Raw genomic sequence first — 23,349 nt, forward strand, 5'->3', positions numbered from 1 at the left:
TTTCAAGTGCTGATATTAACATAATTTCTTCTGAAAGCCTTGAAGTACCGGCACCCTTCACGCATACCACTAAAGAGCTCTCTGAGGAGAAGAGAGTGTCAGCTTCAAAGATCATCCGAATCATTAAGATGATTCAACACAAGGTGGCGGAAAAAAACAGCCCTGGCCAGAAATGCTTCTGCTTCATCCTTAGGGATGCTCTTCAGCAGAACATCAGCAAGCGGTGCAGTAATGTTCAGTCCATCCGTGTGCTTGCACTGGCCACATTGCTAGACCCCAGATTTAAGACACTTGGGTTTGGCGACCAGGATAATGCCGTGAATCTGAACGGCTGCTGACGGGTGAATGTGCTACAGTGATCTGGCTAACAGTGAGCAAGCAGAGGCATCATCATCTCAGCTCGAATCCCCCATCCTCAGATGACCTGTGGAGCTCCTGGGTAGCTGGGTCAGTGAGACGCAACGGCATCAAAGCTGTAATGCTGATGCCACCATAGAGGTCAAGAAATTTATCAATGATACACACCTCCCTCGAAGTGAGGACCCTCTCAAATACTGGCAGGCCAAAAAATAGTGCAATGAAAAATCACATAGCCCCAATTTATTGGTGTATTTAACACTGTATTTAGAAGCTGAGTAAAAATGAAGAACAGAAAGTCTTTATTGTCATTGTATTGTGCAATACACTGAAATGTGGCCCGCCATCTTGCTAATGACAAATATACAAATAAACCTTACTTTTACCCCTTTTCCACCAAAGCATTTTGAGAGCCGGTTCGGAGCCGGTGCCTACTCGCGAACCAGTTCTTTGTGTTTCGACAGCCAAAGAACCGGTTCTCGGCTAGGAAAACTGGTTCCAAAGCGGCACCAACTCTTTGCTGGACTAGAACCAGAGAACCATTCTTTTACCACGTCATGCTTACGTCGGGGGCTGGGGGCGGGTTTAGATGTGTTCTTTCAAATTTCTTTAAAATTAATTTTTTTTATTTTAAACATTATGTAAGCAAAGAAGAAAACATTCACAATATCGAACAAATAAACGGAAAGAAAAAAAAGACACAAGACAGGGGTACATAAATAATCAGAAAAGATTATATATCAAAGGAAAAGATTAAAAGACTTAAATATTTCAATTGTTTTTAAAGCCTTCTTGGTACACGAGTTAGAGATAATCCCAAAGTAATGTTGTACTTGCAAGCGATTCTAGCTAAGACGTATGGCGACGTACACAGTGGCGCAATGACGTCGTTCGCTGGGCGCTCTAGTCAGTGGAAAAACAAACAGGTTCTGAGAAGGTTCGCAAGTTGAACCAACTCCGAACCAACTTTGAACCAGCACCAGTTCCGAACCAGTTCTTTTTTGTGGAAAAGGGGCAAATGACATCCCAATGAACAAAACATCTGAATGACACACAGTTTGTGTAGGAATTATTATTATTGACCCCCAGATGGCGAAGTAGAAAACTGTGTCAAAAGCTTCGACGCACCAACGCAGTTTGTTGTAAAAGCCTCACTGCTTCAGAAGCCTCCTTCGGCACATCCCTACTGAGGACTCTAGAATAAACAGAGAAAACTAAGATGAAAAATATACTAAACAATAGCTAGGATACTCTGGAACAGCAGAAATAAAATTAAGCAACATTTCAAAGTGACTGACATGTAAAAGTAGACCAACAACAATCCTCAATCAGCTTAGTGATGAAATCCCTTGCACTAGATAGGCATTAGCATACTGTGATGATGAAGGCCATTGTGCCACGTTTAATTCATATGTATACCTTTAAAGGGATTTCTGAAGTACTAGGACAGTAAAGAGTTCTGCCCATATTTGCTCAGCCCTACAAATCCCTCCTCTGGTACATTGGACCTCAGGAATTATGTGAGGTACATTTGTGACCTTAAAATTTAGGGCTGAGTGCATTGAAGAAGTGTCTCCATTGGCATAGTAGCACAGAGTAATGATCATAATTGACAAGGATACTAAGAAGATACACACACAGAACACCTACTCCCATCAGGTGTAGGCTTAGTCAGATGCACAACAATGTGGAGACACTTGTCAGGAACTCTGTCCATATAGCAAGGTTTATGTCCATCGTTGGCTTTGGCAAGCCGAACAAGATCTCTAGTGTCTGTGGTGGTCTGTTCCTCCTCATGGCATCTTCAACTCTCTGCTGTTCATGTCCCACAGGAACAAGATCTCTAGTGTCTGTGGTGGTCTGTTCCTCCTCATGGCATCTTCAACTCTTTGCTGTTCATGTCCCACAGGAACAAGATCTCTAGTGTCTGTGGTGGTCTGTTCATCCTCATGGCATCTTCAACTCTTAGCTGTTCATGTCCCAAAGGAACAAGATCTCTAGTGTCTGTGGTGGTCTGTTCATCCTCATGGTATGTTCAACTCTTAGCTGTTCATGTCCCAAAGGAACAAGATCTCTAGTGTCTGTGGTGGTCTGTTCATCCTCATGGCATCTTCAACTCTTTGCTGTTCATGTCCCACAGGAACAAGATCTCTAGTGTCTGTGGTGGTCTGTTCCTTATCATCTGCAAAACAAGTATGCAAAGGTTACAACTTTTTAGGGATTATCAAAATGTAGTAGTTAAATTGTAAGGCATCGTAGTATTCCACATAATAACTAGGGATGCACCGAAATGAAAATTCTTGTCCGAAACCGAAAACTGAAACACCGAAAGAAATTATGCCAATTACTAGTACCACTGCATTTATGGCTATGACTGTGTACTAACTTTACCAAAATCAAGGCATTGCAACCTTCAAGAATTGAACCTTGAGGGACTCTGCATGTCATGGGTGTCCACTCAGACCTATGGTCCCCTATACTCACATAATAACCTCTGCCTCCTAAGTATGACCTGAACCATTTTAGGACTATACCAGAAAGCCCAACCCAGTTTTCCAGCCTGTCAAGAAGTATGTTGTGATCGACAGTGTCAAATGCAGCACTGAGGTCGAGTAGTACCAGCACTGATAATTTTCTTGTATCAGTATTTAAGCGAATATCGTTTATTATCTTTATGAGCGCGGTCTCTGTGCTGTGGTGCGGTCGGAAACCAGATTGAAAATGGTCAAAGTATCCATTCGAGCTTAAGAATTTGTTAAGCTGATGGAAGACAACTTTTTCAATGATCTTGCCTATGAAAGGAAGATTTGAGATCGGTCTATAGTTGTTTAATATGGTCTTATCCAGATTGCTCCTTTTCAGGAGGGGCTGAACAACTGCAGTTTTCAGGGAGTTCGGAAAACTCCCAGAGAGAAGTGAGGCATTTACCACTTCTAGGTCACTGAACTCGTTTAGAGCCTTCTCTTATCTTAAAAGCATGTTGGTCATTACTGTATCACAAAGTTTCTAAAGAAAATAATCCAAGTTTATCTGTATAATCTAAATGATTTCTTTTAAGTTGTTCTGATAGAAAAAGCAACTCTTTATTTTAGGCACACACAGACATCAATATTCAGTGTATGAGTCTCAACCATGGTGACAGACAATTTACTCTCAGTCTAGAGCCCTGTATAGTGCTGCATTTCTGCTTTACATGAGCGCCACCTACTGTCAGCATTTTGCATTGATCTGAACTGACAAATTAGACATTCCTGTTGGTTGAACAAGTTAATACCTGTAGATATCAATCAATCAACAAAGTGTCCTGTGCTCACCCCACAGCGGCTATAGGTGGAGAGGAGAGATTTGGCTACAGGCTGATGTGTGGCTAACTTACACAGAAGAGACTTTGTTGCTCAGCACATAAAGATGAACTACTTACCGTGATCTCAGACTGTGTTTAAGTGGTTTCTCCACTGTGTGGATCTTCATGTGTCGCTTCAGGTTACTTTTAATAGAGAAACTCTTCCCGCACTGATCACACGTGTGCAGCTTCTCTCTGCTGTGGATCCTCTCATGTGTTTTCAGAGTTGATGAGTCACTGAATCTCTTGTCACAGTGTGAACACTTGTAAGGTTTTTCTCCAGTGTGAATCCTCTCATGTGTTTTCAGATGTGTTGATTGACTGCATCTCTTGTCACAGTGTGAACACTTGAAAGGTTTTTCTCCAGTGTGGATCCTCTCATGTGTTTTCAGAGATAATGATCGACTGAATCTCTTGTCACAGTGTGAACACTTGTAAGGTTTTTCTCCAGTGTGGATCCTCTCATGCATTTTCAGATGTTCTGACTGACTGAATCTCTTGTCACAGTGTGAACACTTGAAAGGTTTTTCTCCAGTGTGGATCCTCTCATGCATTTTCAGATGTTCTGACTGACTGAATCTCTTGTCACAGTGTGAACACTTGAAAGGTTTTTCTCCAGTGTGGATCCTCTCGTGCGTTTTCAGAGATAATGATCGACTGAATCTCTTGTCGCAGTGTGAACACTTGTAAGGTTTTTCTCCAGTGTGAATTATTTGGTGCCGTTTTAAACCGTCCGCTCTAGTAAAAGTCTTCTCACACTCAAAGCACATGTACTCTCTCACACCAGTGTGAATTTTCTGATGTGCATGTAAAGCGTGCAGCAGTGAAAAACTCTTTCCACACACAGAACATGAATACGGCTTCTCCTTCGTATGAACTGTCAGGTGTTCCTTCAGGTTTGATGCCCTAAGAAATGTTTTGCCGCATTGATCACATGAGAATGTCTTCTCTCCGGTGTGCATTATCATGTGTTTTTTAAGGTTTGATGATTGACTGAATCTCTTCCCGCATTGATCACACGTGTGCAGCTTCTCTCCGGTGTGGATCATCTCATGTGTTTTCAGATTTGATGACTGACTGAATCTCTCGTCGCAGTGTGAACACTTGTAAGGTTTTTCTCCAGTGTGAATTCTCTGGTGCAGTTTTAAATTGCCCGCTGTAGTAAAAGTCTTCTCACACTCAAAGCACATGTACTCTCTCACACCAGTGTGAGTTTTCTCATGTCTATGTAAATTACACCACAGTGAAAAACTCTTTCCACACACAGAACATGAATGCGGCTTCTCCTTCGTATGAACTCTCAGGTGTGTCTTCAGCTCTGATGACCTAAGAAATGTTTTTCCGCATTGATCACATGAGAACGGCTTCTCTCCAGTGTGGATCCTCATGTGAACATTAAGGTTTGATGATTGACTGAATCTCTTCCCGCACTGATCACATGAGAACGGCTTCTCTCCGGTGTGGATCATCATGTGAATATTAAGGTTTGCTGATTGTCTGAATCTCTTCCCGCACTGATCACATGAGAACGGCTTCTCTCCGGTGTGGATCATCATGTGAATCTCAAGATGTTGTTTGGTTGTGAGACTGTTTCCACACTGAGTGCAGGTGAAAGATTTCTTGGCTCTTCTTTTCTTTAAAAATGTCTTTTTAGTCTTTGAGTGACTCAAAGGTTTTTCTCCAGGTTGGACATGATGTTCCTCCTCGTCTTCACTCAGTTCTTCTCTCTCCTCCTTCACTTCCCTCAGTTCTTCTCTCTCCTCCTTCACTTCACTCAGTTCTTCTCTCTCCTCCTCCACTTCACTCAGTTCTTCTCTCTCCTCCTTCACTTCACTCCGTTCTTCACTCTCCTCCTTCACTTCACTCAGTTCTTCACTCTCCTCCTTCACTTCACTCAGTTCTTCTCTCTCCTCCTTCACTTCACTCAGTTCTTCTCTCTCCTCGCTCTCTTCCATCAGGTCTGAAAAAATATTACATTTAATTTTCAGTACATCAAAATAATTCAAAGAAAGAAATATAAAGTGAAAGGACATGAAAGTGAGCCTTGATGTAATGTAGAAAGTAGACAACTGCTATAAAAAACTGATCATTTCATGGCTTTTTATAAATTGATTACATGTCATTGAAACTTTCTATATGTAAGGAAAATGTATCTTTCAATTATTATTTTTTAAAACATTATAGGCATGTTTCTTTAGCGAGAACTATTAAATAGATTTGATCAACTGACAATTATCTAACATGATATTAACATTAACATACTGCCATGTTTTGACACCAACTTTGAGATTGATGTTTATTTGACTAAAAACGTCTTAATTATTAATGGCCGTTCACACTAGACTTTTCCTTCCACTGACTTCCATTCATGCTGTAAAGGGAGGCCCATCTGAGGATGGCACTTCCTGCAATTCATCTCGACGCCAAAAAATAAAAGGTCACAATAGGCGACCCACAGCTCACACCACTGTCAAAGAATTGTCTGGTTTAATAAAAGACATGATCATTCAAAACCCCCCTGCTGAACGAGGGACTTTGTATAATGTTATAAAAAGATAGCGGAATGGAAACGCAGCAAGCTACAGGCTTGATTAACAGGACAGGAAAAACGATGCATTAGTGCACAAGCATTCTGACTATAGTGACTAAACAATATTTTACTGCTGCTGTTGATAACTGCCTTTATATTTAGTGCTTCCCTTTGTAAACACCGTTTTAATTTACCTATTTCTGCTGTATCACTATTTTAATCCATCACTTAGGCCCATGACACACTGGCTGTGTGGCGCAAGCGTGGCGTTTCTGTTGCGTGTCAGCTGCGTGGCGGCTTGTGAAGGATCTGCCATGTGCCTTAGTAAATCACAACAAAAATTAGTCCATCGCCACAAAACAGGGAGCAAGTAGTCTTCAATTGTGATGGTTTATTAAATCTTGCTTACACAAGAAAAAAAGGTGATCAAGCCTCAGTAGAGAGGAAAAAGGTGGAAACCATTGTAACAGTTAAAAACAAGAAGGTCCAAAAATTGTACTCCATTCAGATTACATCACAGGAAACATCCAGTAGTCAAAAAGGACATAATCGGGCTTGAACCTCTCAAACTGACAGAGGACAAATTTCAACACCACCTTTCCCAGGGTACAATAGGGAGGAAAAAAAAAACCTCTACACAAAACATACACTGAATTTATAAGAGATGGCCCACACAATGAAAACAAAGAAGAGGAAACATAACCATACACATTTTCACAACATCAACAACCCAAACCCTAGAATGAAGACCATACATTTAACTAAATTTAAAGCCATGGATACATTTTAGTTAATGCAAAAGAATCCTATTAAACAAACATCACATTGATCAAAACATCACATTTTCCTATGTCCCCCCTAATACATCAAAGTTGGTACGGTTTCATTTCCTTTAGAATTCCCATAAAACAGATCAACTTCCTGTTTGAATCTCTTTGTCACTAGGCTGGTCCATACCACAACACATCAGGTACTAAACATTTCAAGTCATCTTAATTACAAAATGAACTAACAATTTGAACCATGTTTTTATAAATCACAGTTTAGCCAAAGAGGAATTTTAGCTGATTTGAATGTTTTAACCTTAAACCGAATAACTAAGCCTATGCACTGACTCAGTACAATGACAAATAAAGATCTTAAACCAAACCATAGTAATGTCCTTTTATTTATAGATCAAATGCAAATATGAATAGATAAACTTGTGTGGCTTAAATACTGGCCATCACACGGCTGCGTCGCGTTTTCTGGGTCTTTGCACACCAGAAACGTGTCTGAAGCTGCGCTGCTGACACGGATCACCCTTGTTCGACATATGGGAGAGAGTTGTGGAAGCCCTATACTTCGTGTTAAGCATACATATAAAGCCTACTGATAAAGACACTGTCAGCAGTAGTGATGCACCGAAATGAAAATTCTGGGCCGAAACCGAAAATTTAGGATGCACTTGGCCGAAAACCGAAACTGAAGCCGAAAATGGTTTCTTTTAAAAACTTATACTAATATATATATTTTAGGGCTGTCAGTTAAACGCGTTATTAACGGCGTTAACGCAAACCCATTTTAACGGCGTTAATTTTTTTATCGCGCGATTAACGGTCTTTTTGGCCTAGCAAACTTTGTAGTTTTTTTTCACATGCTTTTGCAATAGGACGCGGCATGGACGTTTTGAAAGCGCAAGCGGATCTAGCTAGACCGGAAACAAAACAACAGGCACGGCGCACACACTTGTTTGGGCTTGCGAGCCGGATGCGTGAGCGCGAATCTCTCTGCTCGCGCGTGGAATATAATGTGCCGAGCACGAATCTCTCTGCTCGCGCGTGGAATATAATGTGCCGAGCACGAATCTCTCTGCTCGAGTCGCGCGCTCTCAGATACACGCTGCTCTTGTAAGAATTTTCTCTGGGCTCGCTCAGACAATATGTGCCTGCACTTAAAACGTGTACAGTGCAATCGCGAATCTCTCCTCTTCCCCAGCTAACAATTTTAGGTTATAAGAACGTTTTCATAACGTTCCCATTAAAGGGATACTTCAGCTCTGGGAACATGAATGTGTATTTAATAGTGATCATTTATATAGTAGAAATGTGAAATTATTTTTTAAATTGAAGCATTCTAGACTGAGAAAAGGCAGAAAATGTATTTTTTACTCATGTGGCTGAAAGACAACAACTCCCAGAATGCACTTGCTTTGCTGCCCTTACGAGGCCAGGCCACTCCCAAACCACGCCTACCGGTTACAGGCGGCAGTATCCGAAAAATTTCTCCACACATTCTCTAGGCTAATACATACTCTAGTAACAGTAAAGGTTTAAAGGTTTATAAAAAGAACCACAACCGATGGGAGTTATAACTTTTATATTAACTTAAAATTAATATTAACACTTTTACACTCAAAGCTCTTCCAGAGCTTCGGCTGTTTCCTTATATTCATTCACAGTATTGTCAGTCAGGAGCTGGATATTTCCGTCTGATGTCCTGGACAACACAGGTGGGCAAAACGAGACGATAGTCTTTACCAAGTCGCTCGCCTTGCTGGAACCATTCCATAAAGTGACGATAGGCTGTTAGGCGATATTGTCTACAAAACAGTAAGCACAACGTTAGCAATGCGAACTATTTGCACACAGTATACTATCATAGATGTAAATATAACAACAATAGCTCAGCTGACTAACGTTACGAGGGAAGAACATTGTGATAATGCCGGGTGTCCAAACTCTGTACATTACGTCTTGGTAAAAAAAAGAAAAACAAACCAAATAACGTTACTCACTTTACACTAAGCCGTCCGTTTGTCCCTGCGGGCTTTGGCTGGCGTTTCCAATTTATCTCGTCCAGAAGAAAATGACATCGCTGAAATTCGCGACAGCAATAGGACTCTCTATCTGTTTCCATAGGCGCACAGCGAGAGCACTGACAGCTCCAGTCCGCCCCAGCTGGAGTCTAGCCGGGCTCGAGTCAGGTCTTGCTCCCCTGCTGCAGCAGCTGCTCCGGCCGCATCTTGTTCCTCCATCTCCCGCAACTGTTCATCGCTGTATTGCGGCTCGTACAGGTAGCCGCGAGCATCAGATTCGCGCAACTGATCTTCGAAATCCCCTTCTGTCATTTCAACTTCTAAACTAACGTTACCTTCCGCTATCGTGATTAGCCCACTATACAAACTTTATACACAGAGCAAGAGCCTGTTAGCTTAGCTTCTACAGAAAGATGGCTGACAATATCTTACTTTCTGTGAGTGAGATCCCGCCCCATATGGGCGTAGTGAAAACATGTGGAACTAGCTACTAGTACTGGCTGTAGTTTTAAGCCTCTGGCCCAAAAATCCTCCGATGACGCAAAATGACGATTTTTGCGTCATCGGAGGATTTTTTCCAGACTAAAAATACATAAATCTCTCATATCAGGGGGAAATGAGGGGGGGAAGCAAGGTAATTCGAAAATACTACTGGTTTTCTACTAATACAAATCTTAATGCTAAATCCTGAAGTAACCCTTTAAGTTATAAAAACGTTATTTCTGAATGTTATAGGAACGTTCAAAACGTCCAGTTTTGAGTGGATGACGAGCGCGAGACACCGAAATGGATGCCAATAAGATTCTGAATGGAACGTTTACTTTTAAAAAGTTGCCAAATGGTTCCATTGACGAGACCAAAGTGATCTGTGTGTTTTGTCGTTGTGAACTGAGCTATCATCATCGCAGCACGTCCAGTCTGAAATACCACTTGATGATGGCCAAACACACACACACACACACACACACAGCTGATGCGAATTCTCCGCCCCCTCGTCAATATCAGGACCTCGTCAGTATTTCTTTCACCCTTTTATTGATGGACAGTGTTACATTGTGTGAGAGATTATTTGCTCCAAGTAAGAATGTTTTAGTGTGAAATTGAACACAATATATGCCAATGTTGTTTTCAATAAAAAACATTTGCACAAAGCAAGCCGATCCACTTTTCCATGTTGATAAGAGCATTAAAATGAGAAAAAATAATGGGACAAAAAGAAATCAAGAGACATTTAGAATAGATAAAAATGTGCGATTAAATGCGATTAATCGCGATTAAATATTTTAATCGTTTGACAGCACTAATATATATATATATATATATATATATATATATATATATATATATATACAGTACAAAACCTAAAATATTTTTAACAATAAATATAAATAATAATACCAAATAATATTATTCTTCAAGTTTTATGTTCCATCAACTAAAATAGTTTTTTAACAGTTGTGCAAAAAGATCCACAATTATCTGAATAACTGCACACAAAATCACAGAATGGCAGTGGGCCTCTATTCTGCACCTGCATGTAAACAATTTTACTTACATTTTAAATTGCTGTGCAAAACAATGCAAAACAACAGTGCAAAAACAGCTCTAGAACTTAATCCAAACTCAAACTGTAAACAACATGTAAGCCTATGTAGCCTTAGGAAACACAGTTGTGCAGTGCTACGCAAATTTTAATGAAACTGCTATACACACAAGTAGTTATTATGCTATTCCTTGTGTCAAGATGATTTATGACCCTATGATTGACAGGTGGGCGTGGCTTTCATGTGATCTTTCCCCGCCCCTTCCGGTTCCTCCCCTTCCTGTCCCGCCCCTTCCGGTTCCTCCCCTTCCTGTACCGCCCCTTGTCCCGCCCCTTCCGGTTCCTCCCCTTCCTGTACCGCCCCTTGTCCCGCCCCTTCCTGTTACCTTTGACCTAGTGTCCGCCCCTTCCGGTTACAGCTTCTGTCAAAATGATGGATGTGTGACAGTTAGTTTGATTGTTTGATCAAGAAAAGGGAGGTATTGGCCTTTGATGTTAACATAAGCTTTGATGTTACAGTTACAAAGTGATGTGACAGTTAGTTTGAGATGTATTGGCTTTGATGGGGACAGTTAGTTTGAAGTTGGTGTTTTGGTCACCGCATCCCTGAGCTTTATCAAGGGCAGCTGTGAAAGTGATAAGAAAAAATGGTGGAAGTTTATCTGTTCTGTAAAAAGAATATAAAATAAAACCTCACACAAAAAGTTTGAATAAAATGTAGAACTATTCACTGAACCAAGCATTTCAGTTTAAATAAAATGGAGCCACAAAAATATTGCAAACAATCCAATGTATGAATGATATGAGTGTGTGTGTGTGTGTGTGTGTGTGTGTGTGTGTGTGTGTGTGTGTGTGTGTGTGTGTGTGTGTGTCAAAGCAGGAATTTCCCCCCCTCCGCATTGCTGAGGACCTTGAAAGTTTATCTCACACAGAAGTTGAAAAAGCATTATGTTCATTTAAATGAAATGATTATAAAATTTACATTTAGTCATTCACAAATATTTGACACTGACTCAAGTTGAAAAAACATGCTGTTCAATTAAAAGTATATAAATTAAACAAAAATAAATCATCTTACTGTTTCACCATGGTTGAAAAAAACCCACAAGTGTTTCCCCTGAAGTCTTTTCTCTCTGTCACACCAGCGTGTGGCTGGCCTGGTATCTGTTTTTGTGACACGTTCCTGAGCCCATTGAAAAGCATTGCGTTCCTTTAAAAGTGTATAAATTAAAATATATCATATATAAAACAAATAGTTTACTAATTTAAATAAAGTTGAAAAGCATGTTGTTCATTTAAAAACTTACTAAATTACTGAAGTTGAAAAGCATTCTGTTCATTTAAAATAAATATTTTACAAATTTACTGTACCAATTATGTTAGATTTAGATAAAATCATCTTACATTTTCACCAGGGTTGAAGAAAAAAAAATCACACAGGTAGTGCCTGTCAGCATGGACAGTGTGCGTGACAAATAAGTGATATCACCGCTGTTTTCGTACCACCGGTAATAAATTACTTTTAATTCATAAGACTTATTTTCAGGAGTGACAGTTATCAGTGAAATATGGCGCTCGTGTAAATGTCTGCCTAAATGCTGGGAATGTGAATTGGCCTTGAACCTAAACAGTTCCATTCATAGAGTACTGAAAGAATATAGTGGACACACACCTCCGCCGTTTTCCCATAGTTTTCCACAGGCTCTTACTGTAAAAGGCTATAAAATAGCCAAGACACAAGGCACTACCTGTGTGATTTTTTTTCTTCAACCCTGGTGAAAATATAAGATGATTTTATCTAAATCAACATAATTGGTACAGTAAATTTGTAAAATATTTATTTTAAATGAACAGAATGCTTTTCAACTTCAGTAATTTAGTAAGTTTTTAAATGAACAACATGCTTTTCAACTTTATTTAAATTAGTAAACTATTTGTTTTATATATGATATATTTTAATTTATACACTTTTAAAGGAACGCAATGCTTTTCAATGGGCTCAGGAACGTGTCACAAAAACAGATACCAGGCCAGCCACACGCTGGTGTGACAGAGAGAAAAGACTTCAGGGGAAACACTTGTGGGTTTTTTTCAGCCATGGTGAAACAGTAAGATGATTTATTTTTGTTTAATTTATATACTTTTAATTGAACAGCATGTTTTTTCAACTTGAGTCAGTGTCAAATATTTGTGAATGACTAAATGTAAATTTTATAATCATTTCATTTAAATGAACATAATGCTTTTTCAACTTCTGTGTGAGATAAACTTCCAAGGTCCTCAGCAATGCGGAGGGGGGGAAATTCCTGCTTTGACACACACACACACACACACACACACACACACACACACACTCATATCATTCATACATTGGATTGTTTGCAATATTTTTGTGGCTCCATTTTATTTAAACTGAAATGCTTGGTTCAGTGAATAGTTCTACATTTTATTCAAACTTTTTGTGTGAGGTTTTATTTTATATTCTTTTTACAGAACAGATAAACTTCCACCATTTTTTCTTATCACTTTCACAGCTGCCCTTGATAAAGCTCAGGGATGCGGTGACCAAAACACCAACTTCAAACAATCACATCTCAAACTAACTGTCACATCACTTTGTAACTGTAACATCAAAGCTTATGTTAACATCAAAGGCCAATACCTCCCTTTTCTTGATCAAACAATCAAACTAACTGTCACACATCCATCATTTTGACAGAAGCTGTAACCGCAAGGGGCGAACTAGATCAAAGGTCATCATCCATCATTTTGACAGAAGCTGTAACCGGAAGGGGCGGAAACTAGGTCAAAGGTAACAGGAAGGGGCGGAACTAGGTCAAAGGTAACAGGAAGGGGAGGAACCGGAAGGGGCGGGACAAGGGGCGGGACAGGACGGGGATGAACCGGAAGGGGCGGGGAAGATCAAAGGAAAGCCACGCCCACCTGTCAATCATAGGGTCATAAATCATCTTGACACAAGGTATAGCATAACTACTCACACAGAAAATTGGACTGGGGGTCTTACATGCGCTTCATGTGGCACACTAGCACACACACGCTCTCTCTCTCCCTGTCTGGCGTGCGCGCTACACGGTTTGGAGCACGAGCTCTTGCTCGCTCGCTCTTACGGGAGATTTGAACTAATTTGCGGGCATAAGGGAGCCGCTATCAATATGCGGGAGACATCCCTATCTTTGATAGGCAGACGCGTGATAACAGTTTGATCGTGAGTGAAACCTAAGCGCTTGCGCACGGATGGGAGGGGCGGGTGACATTCATTTTCGGTTTAAGTTTTCGGCTGTTTTTTTTTAAATTTCGGCCTGAAACCGATATTGCCATTTTCGGCCGAACATTTTCGGCGGCCGAAATTTCGGTTCACCCCTAGTCAGCAGTATTGACAGCAAAATAGACTACAGAATATTTCGTTCTGTATTGGCAATTGTATTGAAAATTGATAATTAGGCCTATTTATTTATTTTTAAATTAGGCCTATATTTATATCTGAATTTGTCAAAACCTAGACTTTCAACCATCAAAATGTAATTTACTAATATGTATTCGTGTACAAAATAACATATAAACATCTTTTCCTATTCTATTTAGCCTGGAAACACTTCCAACACGCTTGCGTGTCGCGTGAAAAATAGGCGTCGGTTCTATTTCTAGCATGCACGCGTTTTTCATGCACGCGTTTTCCGTGCACGCGCGTGTCTGCAAGCTCTAACCTGTTAACATAGGAGCCGAAATAAAACGGACACGCCACGCAGCCAGTGTGTCATGGGCCTTAGGCTTTGGGAAAGTCTAGGTTTTGACAAATTCAGATATAAATATAGGCTTAATTTAAAAATTATAATATTATTTAGTGCTTTGTAAGTAATCAACCATATTTTAAAATTTATACGATGTTTAACCCCCTGGGGTCGGCTATCGCTTTTTTTCTTATCAGTGCAAAATAGACTCAAATAACTCCGTCTATTTTTGTCATACAGGCAAGTGTTATACATCATTCAACACTGTTAAATGTCTTCTTTTATGTGTGTATACTAATAATAAAAACAAAATGTTGTGTTTTTCATAAATAAAGGAAATAAACATGATGCGCGTTCTGTCGTCTCTCTCAATGTGAAGTTCATTCTGAAACGCGACAGAAAATGATCTTTAACTCAGTGAATACTTGTCACTGTGACATGAAACATATGTCTTTACGAAGCTTGAAGTTCCATTTTTAAATGATGTAAAACATATCAAAAAACAAATATTCTCCGTTTAAGTAATTCGTATGAAAGCAACGACATGTACAGTTTCTCCAGCCAAAACTCATTAGCGCTAATGTGACCACACCTACGTGACAAAAGCTGTTCACATGCAAATGAGCCACGTGAAGGAACGCAGAGCTGTTAACGCCCTCATCACCTCTAAACAGTTTGGAAGTGTTTGTGCTTTGCTGTGCAACTTGGATTTACCTCAGAAGAATTAGAAGAACGCGATTTGATTATGAGGACGATTTTTAAGGTAAGACACTAATAGTAGCATGTTATTGTTGCGTAAACTTTACATTGTAGCTAGGCTACTAGTTAAACTGGTGCCAGACTAAAATGTACGTTATGAAATGAGATTGGAGTAAAAACATGAAGCCTAATGCTAAATGTATATGTACGACACAAGAATGTTTTTATGTTCGATAATTAAACAGCACGATATAGCAGTATGAGTGCTTATTCTAATATGGTGATTATAATGTTTAGACCTGTGTTTACAGTAAAATACTGTGTTTGTGAATATCTGCTCACACGTAGACATGTATAATATGGTAAGAATAATGTTTCATAGTTTGGAGAGGCTCGATCACTTCAGTAAATGTTCTCTGCACGCGCTGTGAGTTTGAAAAGCAAAACGCACCAAACATTAGGCTTCATGTTTTTATTCCAATCTCATTTCATAACATCATAACGAATGGAAACGTTTATAGTAACATATGATAATCCATATAATATATTTTTCTCTAGTGTAGTGTTACTGAATTGTCCCTTTGTAACGATTTATAGGCTGTCTGCTATGTAGGCTATTGAACAACTTGGTGTTCATATAAAGGCTATATACTGTATATTGATCTAATTTAAGAATTTAAAGGGATCCCCTGGTTTGAAGACATGTATAGCTTAATATAACGTAAACAATGTCTCTTATTTACATATGTAGTAGAAAACCCATGAAAATGTGTTGTTTAAAAAAAAAATCAACATCGTTTTTGGACTATGGGGGAGACCATTTTGTATGTACACACAGTACGTTCTGCGTTGATGACGTCAAATGGTTGCACTCAGTGAGCTACTGGCGCTTATTTCTATAGTCTTTGGCTTTTTACTGCAACACAACTCAGAATACACAACTCAGAAAATAAAATACTGATACGATACCACATTGTGTGGCTTTTAGTTGTCATTTTCAGTCAAAAGGCAACAAGAGAAGCAATAATAGGATGAGAAAAGCATGGGAAGATAGCTGTGGACGAAAAAAACCCGCTTCTTTATTCTCTCTACTTTAGCCTTGATGCCTTAGAGTCTTTTAGTAGACCACAGCTACTAAAATAGCTTACAAACGGCTGAAACAAGGAACGTTAGATGCTATCTGTTAGGATGTCAACATGCCGATGCTAATCATGACTCGCGGCCACTAGAGAAGTTCCTTAGCGCGGATTTCCCTCAATGGCTGTGGCGTTTACACTCCTTGTGGGGGAAAAATTCATGGTACAGCATTTGGTTTTTAAACCCATACTCCACTCAGCTCGTCGGGAGCAGTTGGGGTTAGGTGTCTTGCTCATGGACAGCTCGGCACTTGGTCAGGTGGAACCGGGGATTGAACTACATGAACCACTGAGCCACTGCCGCCCCTTTCAAGCCATGCATGTCTGAAGCTGAAGACGAAGCATGCATTTCAAACGCTTAGGGGAAAAAGCCCTTTATAAAGGTTCAAAAATCATAAATATGCAGATTTAAATATGTCAAAGCATATCAATTTTTTTTTCTGGACAAGCAAATGTTCTACTTTGTAAAGCCCAATTTATACTTATGCTTCGAACTTACGCTGTAGCTACGGCGTAGGCTGTGTGTAGCGCGCGTACCCTCCGGCGTACCCTGACGTGCACCTCTCAAAACATTTAACAACGCGTCAATTCTACGCGAACGCAAGCGCTGTGATTGGTCTGCTAGAACCCCTCCCTCGGGTTTCACATGCTCCCTCTCCATGTGTAATTGCGCGTCAACGTGGACAACGACGCAGAAGTATAAATGAAAACCAATGCGTAGTGTATAGCGTAGAGGCTATGGCGTAGTTCCGACGCAGAAGTATAAATCAGCCTTAAGACAAACAGAACCTCGGTGGCGTGCACAGGAGAGGGGTGGGGAAGCCCCTGCGTCTTTTGTCTCAATGTATTGTGCCCTTTTCTGATAATTGTAAATAATAATAATTATTATTATAAATATTATAATAAATAACAATACACTTACACACCCTTGCCTCTAACAATAATAATACAAACAAATAATATATTAAAAAATGTTTGGCGGAGAAGTGGTAGGCGGAGTTTCCTTTGCAGCGCCTCATACGCATTTAATCTGGTACGCACTACGCAGCAGTTCGCGCGAGTCTTCAAAAGAGCAGCAGGTAACGTTTAGGCTAATACGGAAAATTACATTTATCCTACAATCACCATGCTACTCAAAAAGTTGCGGCAGCATGCGAGTTATTCTTAACTATAATAAGAGTATAACTCGATTTCAGACGCATGAGTGACAATGTCATTCGTTTTTATCCAAAGGAATAAAAGTGCAAGGGGAAATACATCTAGTTAAATGAAATCTTAAGTCCATGTCCAACTCTAAATTGTAAGGAACTTATATCTTTGATTTCATAGTAACGCTTTACAATAAGGTTCATTTGTTCATTACTCAGGTATGAACTAACATGAACTAACCATGAGCAACACATTTGTCACAGTCAGTGCATTAACTAATGATAACAAATACAACTTTAGATTTTAATGTTTTAGTAAATGCTGAAATTAATATTAACTAAGATTAATAAATGCTGTAGAAGTGCAGTTAATTATTAGCTAATGTTAACTAATTTAACTAATGAAACCTTATTGTAAAGTGTTACGGATTCATGATAGCTAACACTGTCTTTCATAATACATACATTAAATTTACTACATCAACAAAACTAAAAATTAATTTTCCATAATTACCTTCTTGATTCTCACTGTTTTGTTTGGTAAAGTAAATAATATTTAGTAATATTATCATCATTTCCATATTTTCATTTGATGTGTTATGCATTCTAATAATTGTATCAACATATTTTTTTAGATGCCAAGAAAGAATAAAACAAAAAAAAATCAAGGAACATTAAAGTCATTAATATATTTAAAAGCACAACAGACAGAAGGGTACTGCTTTAAATACATGTGATTTATTTAATAAATAATTACATTTAAACTCTGTAAAAAAAAAATTCAATTGATTGTTATTTGAAGTAATATATATATTTTTAGTGCCCTTTTTGGTCCCTCCGCCCCTGTCCCAGATACTTCTGGACACCACAAACACACACTGCCATTGGTCTCCACGGCCCTGAGTAAAGTCCCCCACTTCCTTCCCTTCACACATCCTTCTCTTCACTTAGAAAGATTACATATCAAATTATAATGTTCTATGTCAAAGTGAATTAACAGTCATGTTCGATCAATCCATGATTTAATATGGCTCAAAGTATTTAGCAGTATATTTTCCAGTATATTCTAATAATGACACTTGCGATCGATTCTGTAGAACAATGATTATATGTTCTTAGTTATATCTGAATCGCAATTGTACTGTTGGGGAATCCGTAGTGAGGACACGAAACCTGTACAGTGGTAACGTTAGTTGGTCCAAAAACTACATGATTAATCCAGTTCTCCAGAAAAGAATCAACGTTACAAAACCGAGTTGTGTCCGTCATTCAATTCCACTCACAGATATCAAACTTTGACTTTTGACTTGACATTCAGTAAAAAGTTCTCACTTGAAACATCGAAACAATCAAACAAACAAACACAAAAGCACACAAAATCTCACAGGTCTGAACTCTAACGTACATATTCTCCTCATGCTCGCTGCTGCTGCACTAAATGTGTATTTCAGGAGGAAGACGCCACAAAAGACGCACAAGTATCGCTGTGACCGATGAAAACAATACCTACACAAATGAGTCTGTCGCTTAATCAAACTGTACAAAGTGTGTGTGATGGTTGTGTAAATATGAGAAATACCGTGAACTGCTCTCCTCGCCTCAGAAGACTCGACGCTGAAACTAGTTAATCTTTCTCGTTCACTGAAATCCATCCCTCAGCAGCGAGCGCGGCGCGCGCTATTTGCAGCGCATGCGCACTGAAACTCAGTGACGGAAGAGACGGCGCGAGCGAGCGGTGACGTCACCAGCAGCAACTGTAAATGATCGAAGACGCGCCAACAGCTTTGTATTATTGTATTATTAATTGTATTATTTTTTTGTATTTAATTATTGTATGTTTTGTTATTGAATAAAGCGTTGAAAAAAAAAAAGACGCGCCAACAGACTGTGATTCATATGGTCGCTTTTTGTGTAATGTCATTGATCTAAATTCAACTTATATTATTTTGGCCATTATATTTGTGGTAATTATATTTTATATTTGTGGATTTAATTCAAGGTCTGAGAATGTTTTCTTGAGTTTATAGAAAGTAGACTAGCCTACTATACTGGCTGAAAAAAATTTGCTTTGCTTGTTATAGGTGGGGATTTCAATATTGCAATTGACAGTGTTCTTGATAAATGTCCACCTGGTCAACCCTCATCACTTAATTCAAAGTGTATTCAATTCATGGAGAGACTTGATGTGATTGATGTCTGGAGGACCAAATCCCCTTATACTAAAGCTTTTACCTGGAGCAACACGGCTGTTTCTCATCTCTCTCATATAGGCTTTTGGCTAATCGCTAAATCTATTGACATTCATAGTACTTTTTTTTTATATTCTTCCAACACCCCTAACTGACCATAAGGCTATTTTTATAAAAATGAAACTCTCTGTTAGCGCTTTAAATTCTATTAAACCATCATATTGGAAATTAAATAGTTCTCTACTGCCTCATAATAACGTTAGGCTAAAATTGAACAATTTCATTAGTCATTATTGGAAAAAAAGCTGTAAGGGAAAGCTCTTTTAGTAGTAATTGGGAGTTACTCAAATTTGATATTGTTAAATTCATGAGAAGATTTGGGAGTGAGCTTGCCAAGCTTAGAAAAGCAGAGGAAGAGGCAGAGCGAAATTGCTGCCGTTACTCAGGGGCTCCCTGAAAGTCTCTCAAATGCTGATGCTGCTTTGCTTTGTAAATTACTGAATGTAAAGGTGAAGGTGCCTTCGTGCGATCTCGGAGGAGATGGATGGAGCAAGGAGAACAAAATTCTGCCTACTTCTTCATCTTGAGCCGGTCTTTAGGGTGTCAAAATCCACCACCACCAAACTGTCGCTCAGCAAAAGAGTTGTAGTTGAAGAGGACACTGATAAGGTAAATTAATTTATTGGTCATATATCTAGCAGTTGCATGCATGCTAGATAAATAGATTCATTATTTTTGTGCCATTATATATATTTACAGCCAATCATTGTAAGAGACCTTCTTACAGCACGGGACTGGGAACGCAGTCATGCATGGAGACTTATTCTATGGGAAGGTGACAGAGCCTCCTTTTCGGCAGATGAGCGGAAGTCAACAAAAAAATGGCCCTAAGGAAGATCCTGGAGGAATTTCAGTGTCTAGATGCTAGGAAACATTTTTATCATCCTGTGCTGATGAACAAGGCCTGAAGGTCAATGCCATGTTTGTTTGTTCGTGAGTGTGCAAGAGCGTGTGTGAGTGAGAGCGTGTGTGAGTGAGAGCGTGTGTATGGAAGGCCAAGAGGGCCAAAAACACGCGAATTTTAACACGTATTTCACGGGTGAAATATGCGTTGATTATGTCAATACGCGTTGATTATGTTGCATATTTCACGCGTGAAATACGTGTTAAAAATCAGTTTGAACGGGTCGGTGTCATTGGCTGCTGAAGACTTGGGTCTAACCATTTCTGTGAGCTTAGAGGGGTGTACCTTTCATAGACTAGGCTACCACCAGTTTACATGCTGTAGATCATCTTATTCGGCCTATTTATTTAGTCCTTTTTTGTATAACCTATAGAAATAATATATTTAAATTGCAGTTTTATGAAAATTTAGATAAAAATAAAATTGACTTGTTTTTCTCCACTCATGCCTTTGTGCAAAATAAACATCATCAAAGCATTAACATTTGTGTGGGGAAATCAGTTACAGTGGAGGTAACCAATGCAGGTTTATGATCAATGCAGTTTAAGATACAGACTTAAACTGTAATCAATATCTGTCTTTGGAAAACAACGTGAGCTTTTGTTGTGCTTATTTACAGCTATTGCGAGCAGGGGGCGCTTATTCAAACCTTTTTGTTCTGAAATTGGGCACTCATTAGACAAACAGTAATAAGGTAAACAGGTGATATTATCAATTTAAATTTAATTACTGTTGTATTTTTATACCGCTGCAAAATCTAAAGCAACCCTCCAACACTCTTACAACCTATTACCATCATAAATGGCCCTTACCTGTAGTTCCAAGGTGTTTGAAGTCGTTCCAGAGTCCCCAGCGGTGTCTGATCCAGCTCAGGCCTGGGTCTGTGCCACTGGGCTTTTTGCTTAAAGGGGAGATGAACTGAGAAATCAAATTTTCCTTGAGCTTTTGACATCTAAGAGGTCACCATATTATAAGAATATCCTGTAAGTTTCAGAACTGAAAACGTCCTTGTTAGTCCAAAAAATGCTTTTATTGACACCAGGCTCAGCAAACGACTCGTTTTTCAAACTGGGGAACTATGACGTCAAAGAGGATAAAACACCACCCCCGCAGAAGAAGATCAACGCCTACTTCAACACGGCCGGTTTAGCCCCGCCCACCGATTCGCGCATTACAGGCATAGCTAAATAACATAGGCCTACCTCGTGATGAGAAACCGGATCGAGCTACCGAGCAGTAAACATGCCGTTTACTAAATATTGTGCAGTGCCTGGTTGTGGAAGAAGACAGTCGCTGCATAAGCTTCTTCTGGATTCCAATAGGAATGCATGGTTAAAATTTATTTTTAATGAGGTTCCAGCTGATGTGGGTAAAACATTGTCCGTTTGTTCGCTTCATTTCGCCGAGGACTGTTTTGTAAACAAGACACAGGTCGAGACAGGATTTGCAGACCGATTAAGATTGAAAAACGGTGCTGTGCCTTCTATATTGGATCCGACAGGAATGGTGCAACACACTTATGTGAGTAAAATTTCTATAAAAAACATTAAAGATAGCCTACATTAGAAGTAGCATAAACAATTAACAATAACTTACCACGCTGTCACAGGCTGAAGTATCCGTTGTACTTGAGGTGTTGTTGGTTCATTGTCCTTCGATTCGGGATCGGACTCTGGGTCGAACAGAATCATTCCGGTTGCCATTTTACAACATTGGAAGTTTTCAAAACAATTTTCCCCACGTGCACTGACGAGTGAATTGAAACTCATTATTATGCAAAACTGTTATCCACTCACAGCAGTGGGCGTTTACTTCCAAGTCTTCAATGCGAGACGCCCATAAAAACCGAGCGTTTTTGAGCTAGGCTCAAAACTAGGGTAGAAAATAGCCTATTACTTATTCATTTTGATGTTTTTGAATGTAAAAACCAAGCGAACGTCATAAGTTGACCTCAGACAACAATATAATTTTTTTTTAAAAAGCCAGTTCATGACACCTTTAATATAAATAGCTAAACTACCAAAAAGTTAAGATACTTCTAGGGAAAATCACTCTGAGACTTGTTTTGAACGTTTTTCGAATCACCAAAAATATGGTTTCGTTTTACTAAAAAATTTCAGAATGATACAAAGTCAATAAATTCAAAAAGAAAAATAACAGAAAAGCGTATAGGTCTTCACCTCGAAATGCGGCCCCGAGCAACAGGAAACAAAACCTTTTATAGTGTTTGAGTTTGGTCGGGGTCGTCTTGAGAGTTTGAAGCTCGTCATGCAGAAAAGCAATCCCTTATCAGGCAAACTAACTGGCTTTCAAAACTGTCCATAGTTGAAGCTGTCTTGCACTAAGCACATTTACATCCTCTCTGCCTCCGACGTCTAAAAAGCTTAAAATATGTTTAACCGTTCTTTAACCTGCAGGTGTTAAAAACACATCCCCCTCTTGCCTTCACCCTAGATGTTAAATGGTCAGAGAAACAGGCCTGTCAGCCCAACACCTGCTGAACCTTTCCGCATGTATAGGGAGATCAGAGGAAACCACAAACAATTCAGTTGGAAAAGCAAGCGTGAATCATGCTTATAATGTTGCAAGCTTCCTTTGCAACGTTGACATTTCATTCTCAACATTTTTACACTGGCATTCTAAAATAAACCCTTTTACAATGCATAATAATTGCTTGTTACTTTTCTCCATTCGACGAAGGATTCTTATCATCTGTTTGCTTTGTCGAATCAGTTCATTCTGCGGGAGATGTGGCATCGCCTGCCTTCGTCCTCTTCTCATTTTTCTTGGCCTTTTGAAGTTCTCTGGCGTGGTCTTTCTGGAGTTGGTCAACTAAAAGATTGTCCATAAATATTTCAATCTTATCAGTTCGATTTGAGATATGCAAGTCATTC

General features: G+C 39.3%; 3 protein-coding genes and 1 long non-coding RNA gene across 11 annotated transcripts in view; 2 read left to right on the forward strand and 2 right to left on the reverse strand.

The window, feature by feature from the left end:
- Positions 1 to 23,349, reverse strand: part of LOC143714421 (uncharacterized) — a 318,101-nt gene that overhangs the window by 263,278 nt on the left and 31,474 nt on the right. For 2 of the 5 annotated variants that reach the window (XM_077205595.1, XM_077205594.1), the window contains exon 3: positions 1,874 to 2,539. The exons of 1 other annotated variant lie outside the window; for it this stretch is intronic. In XM_077205595.1, coding sequence (XP_077061710.1) covers positions 2,536 to 2,539 — 4 coding nt within the window. In that variant the 3' untranslated portion in view covers positions 1,874 to 2,535. Of the gene's footprint in view, positions 1 to 1,873; positions 2,540 to 18,881; positions 18,991 to 23,349 lie in introns of those variants that run through there. 2 more of the 5 variants (XM_077205597.1, XM_077205598.1) reach the window with 2 other exon arrangements.
- The window catches only part of LOC143714435 (uncharacterized), a 280,655-nt gene that overhangs the window by 40,545 nt on the left and 216,761 nt on the right, over positions 1 to 23,349 (forward strand). The gene's annotated exons all lie outside the window — the stretch shown is intronic.
- LOC143714413 (uncharacterized) lies at positions 600 to 21,355 on the reverse strand. 4 transcript variants are annotated; one of them, XR_013195485.1, is made up of 4 exons: positions 18,882 to 19,001; positions 3,779 to 5,660; positions 1,656 to 2,539; positions 600 to 1,552 (listed from the first exon to the last, which is right to left on the reverse strand). XR_013195485.1 is itself a non-coding variant. In XM_077205562.1 (4 exons), the coding sequence occupies exons 3-4, from the start codon at positions 5,653 to 5,655 to the stop codon at positions 2,536 to 2,538; spliced, it is 1,881 nt and encodes a 626-aa protein (XP_077061677.1). In that variant the 5' UTR covers positions 5,656 to 5,660; positions 6,425 to 6,550; positions 18,882 to 19,001; the 3' UTR covers positions 600 to 2,535. The 4 variants fall into 4 exon arrangements, 3 of the variants coding, with proteins under 3 accessions (XP_077061677.1, XP_077061678.1, XP_077061676.1); XM_077205562.1 differs by adding an exon at positions 6,425 to 6,550 and having other exon boundaries at positions 600 to 2,539; XM_077205563.1 differs by lacking the exon at positions 18,882 to 19,001 and adding an exon at positions 21,268 to 21,355 and having other exon boundaries at positions 600 to 2,539.
- LOC143714499 (uncharacterized) overlaps positions 7,630 to 23,349 on the forward strand; it is a 76,570-nt gene continuing 60,850 nt past the window's right edge. Inside the window, exons 1-2 of the long non-coding RNA XR_013195509.1 lie at positions 7,630 to 7,755; positions 10,381 to 10,668. This is a non-coding gene — a long non-coding RNA (uncharacterized LOC143714499). The remainder of the gene's footprint in view (positions 7,756 to 10,380; positions 10,669 to 23,349) is intronic.

The sequence above is a fragment of the Siphateles boraxobius genome, unplaced genomic scaffold, assembly GCF_051911475.1.
Source record: "Siphateles boraxobius isolate OS27281-9 unplaced genomic scaffold, OSU_SipBor_1 54, whole genome shotgun sequence".
In the NCBI taxonomy this organism is placed as follows: Eukaryota; Metazoa; Chordata; class Actinopteri; order Cypriniformes; family Leuciscidae; genus Siphateles; species Siphateles boraxobius.

Bases quoted from the DNA above. Each gene is read 5' to 3' on its own strand.
- LOC143714413 (XM_077205561.1), bottom strand. From the start codon at position 18,954: ATGGATTTCAGTGAACGAGAAAGATTAACTAGTTTCAGCGTCGAGTCT. The intron at 5,661-18,881 runs GTATTTCTCATA...ATATTTTTTCAG, and splicing joins GGCGAGGAGAGCAGTTCACG to ACCTGATGGAAGAGAGCGAG.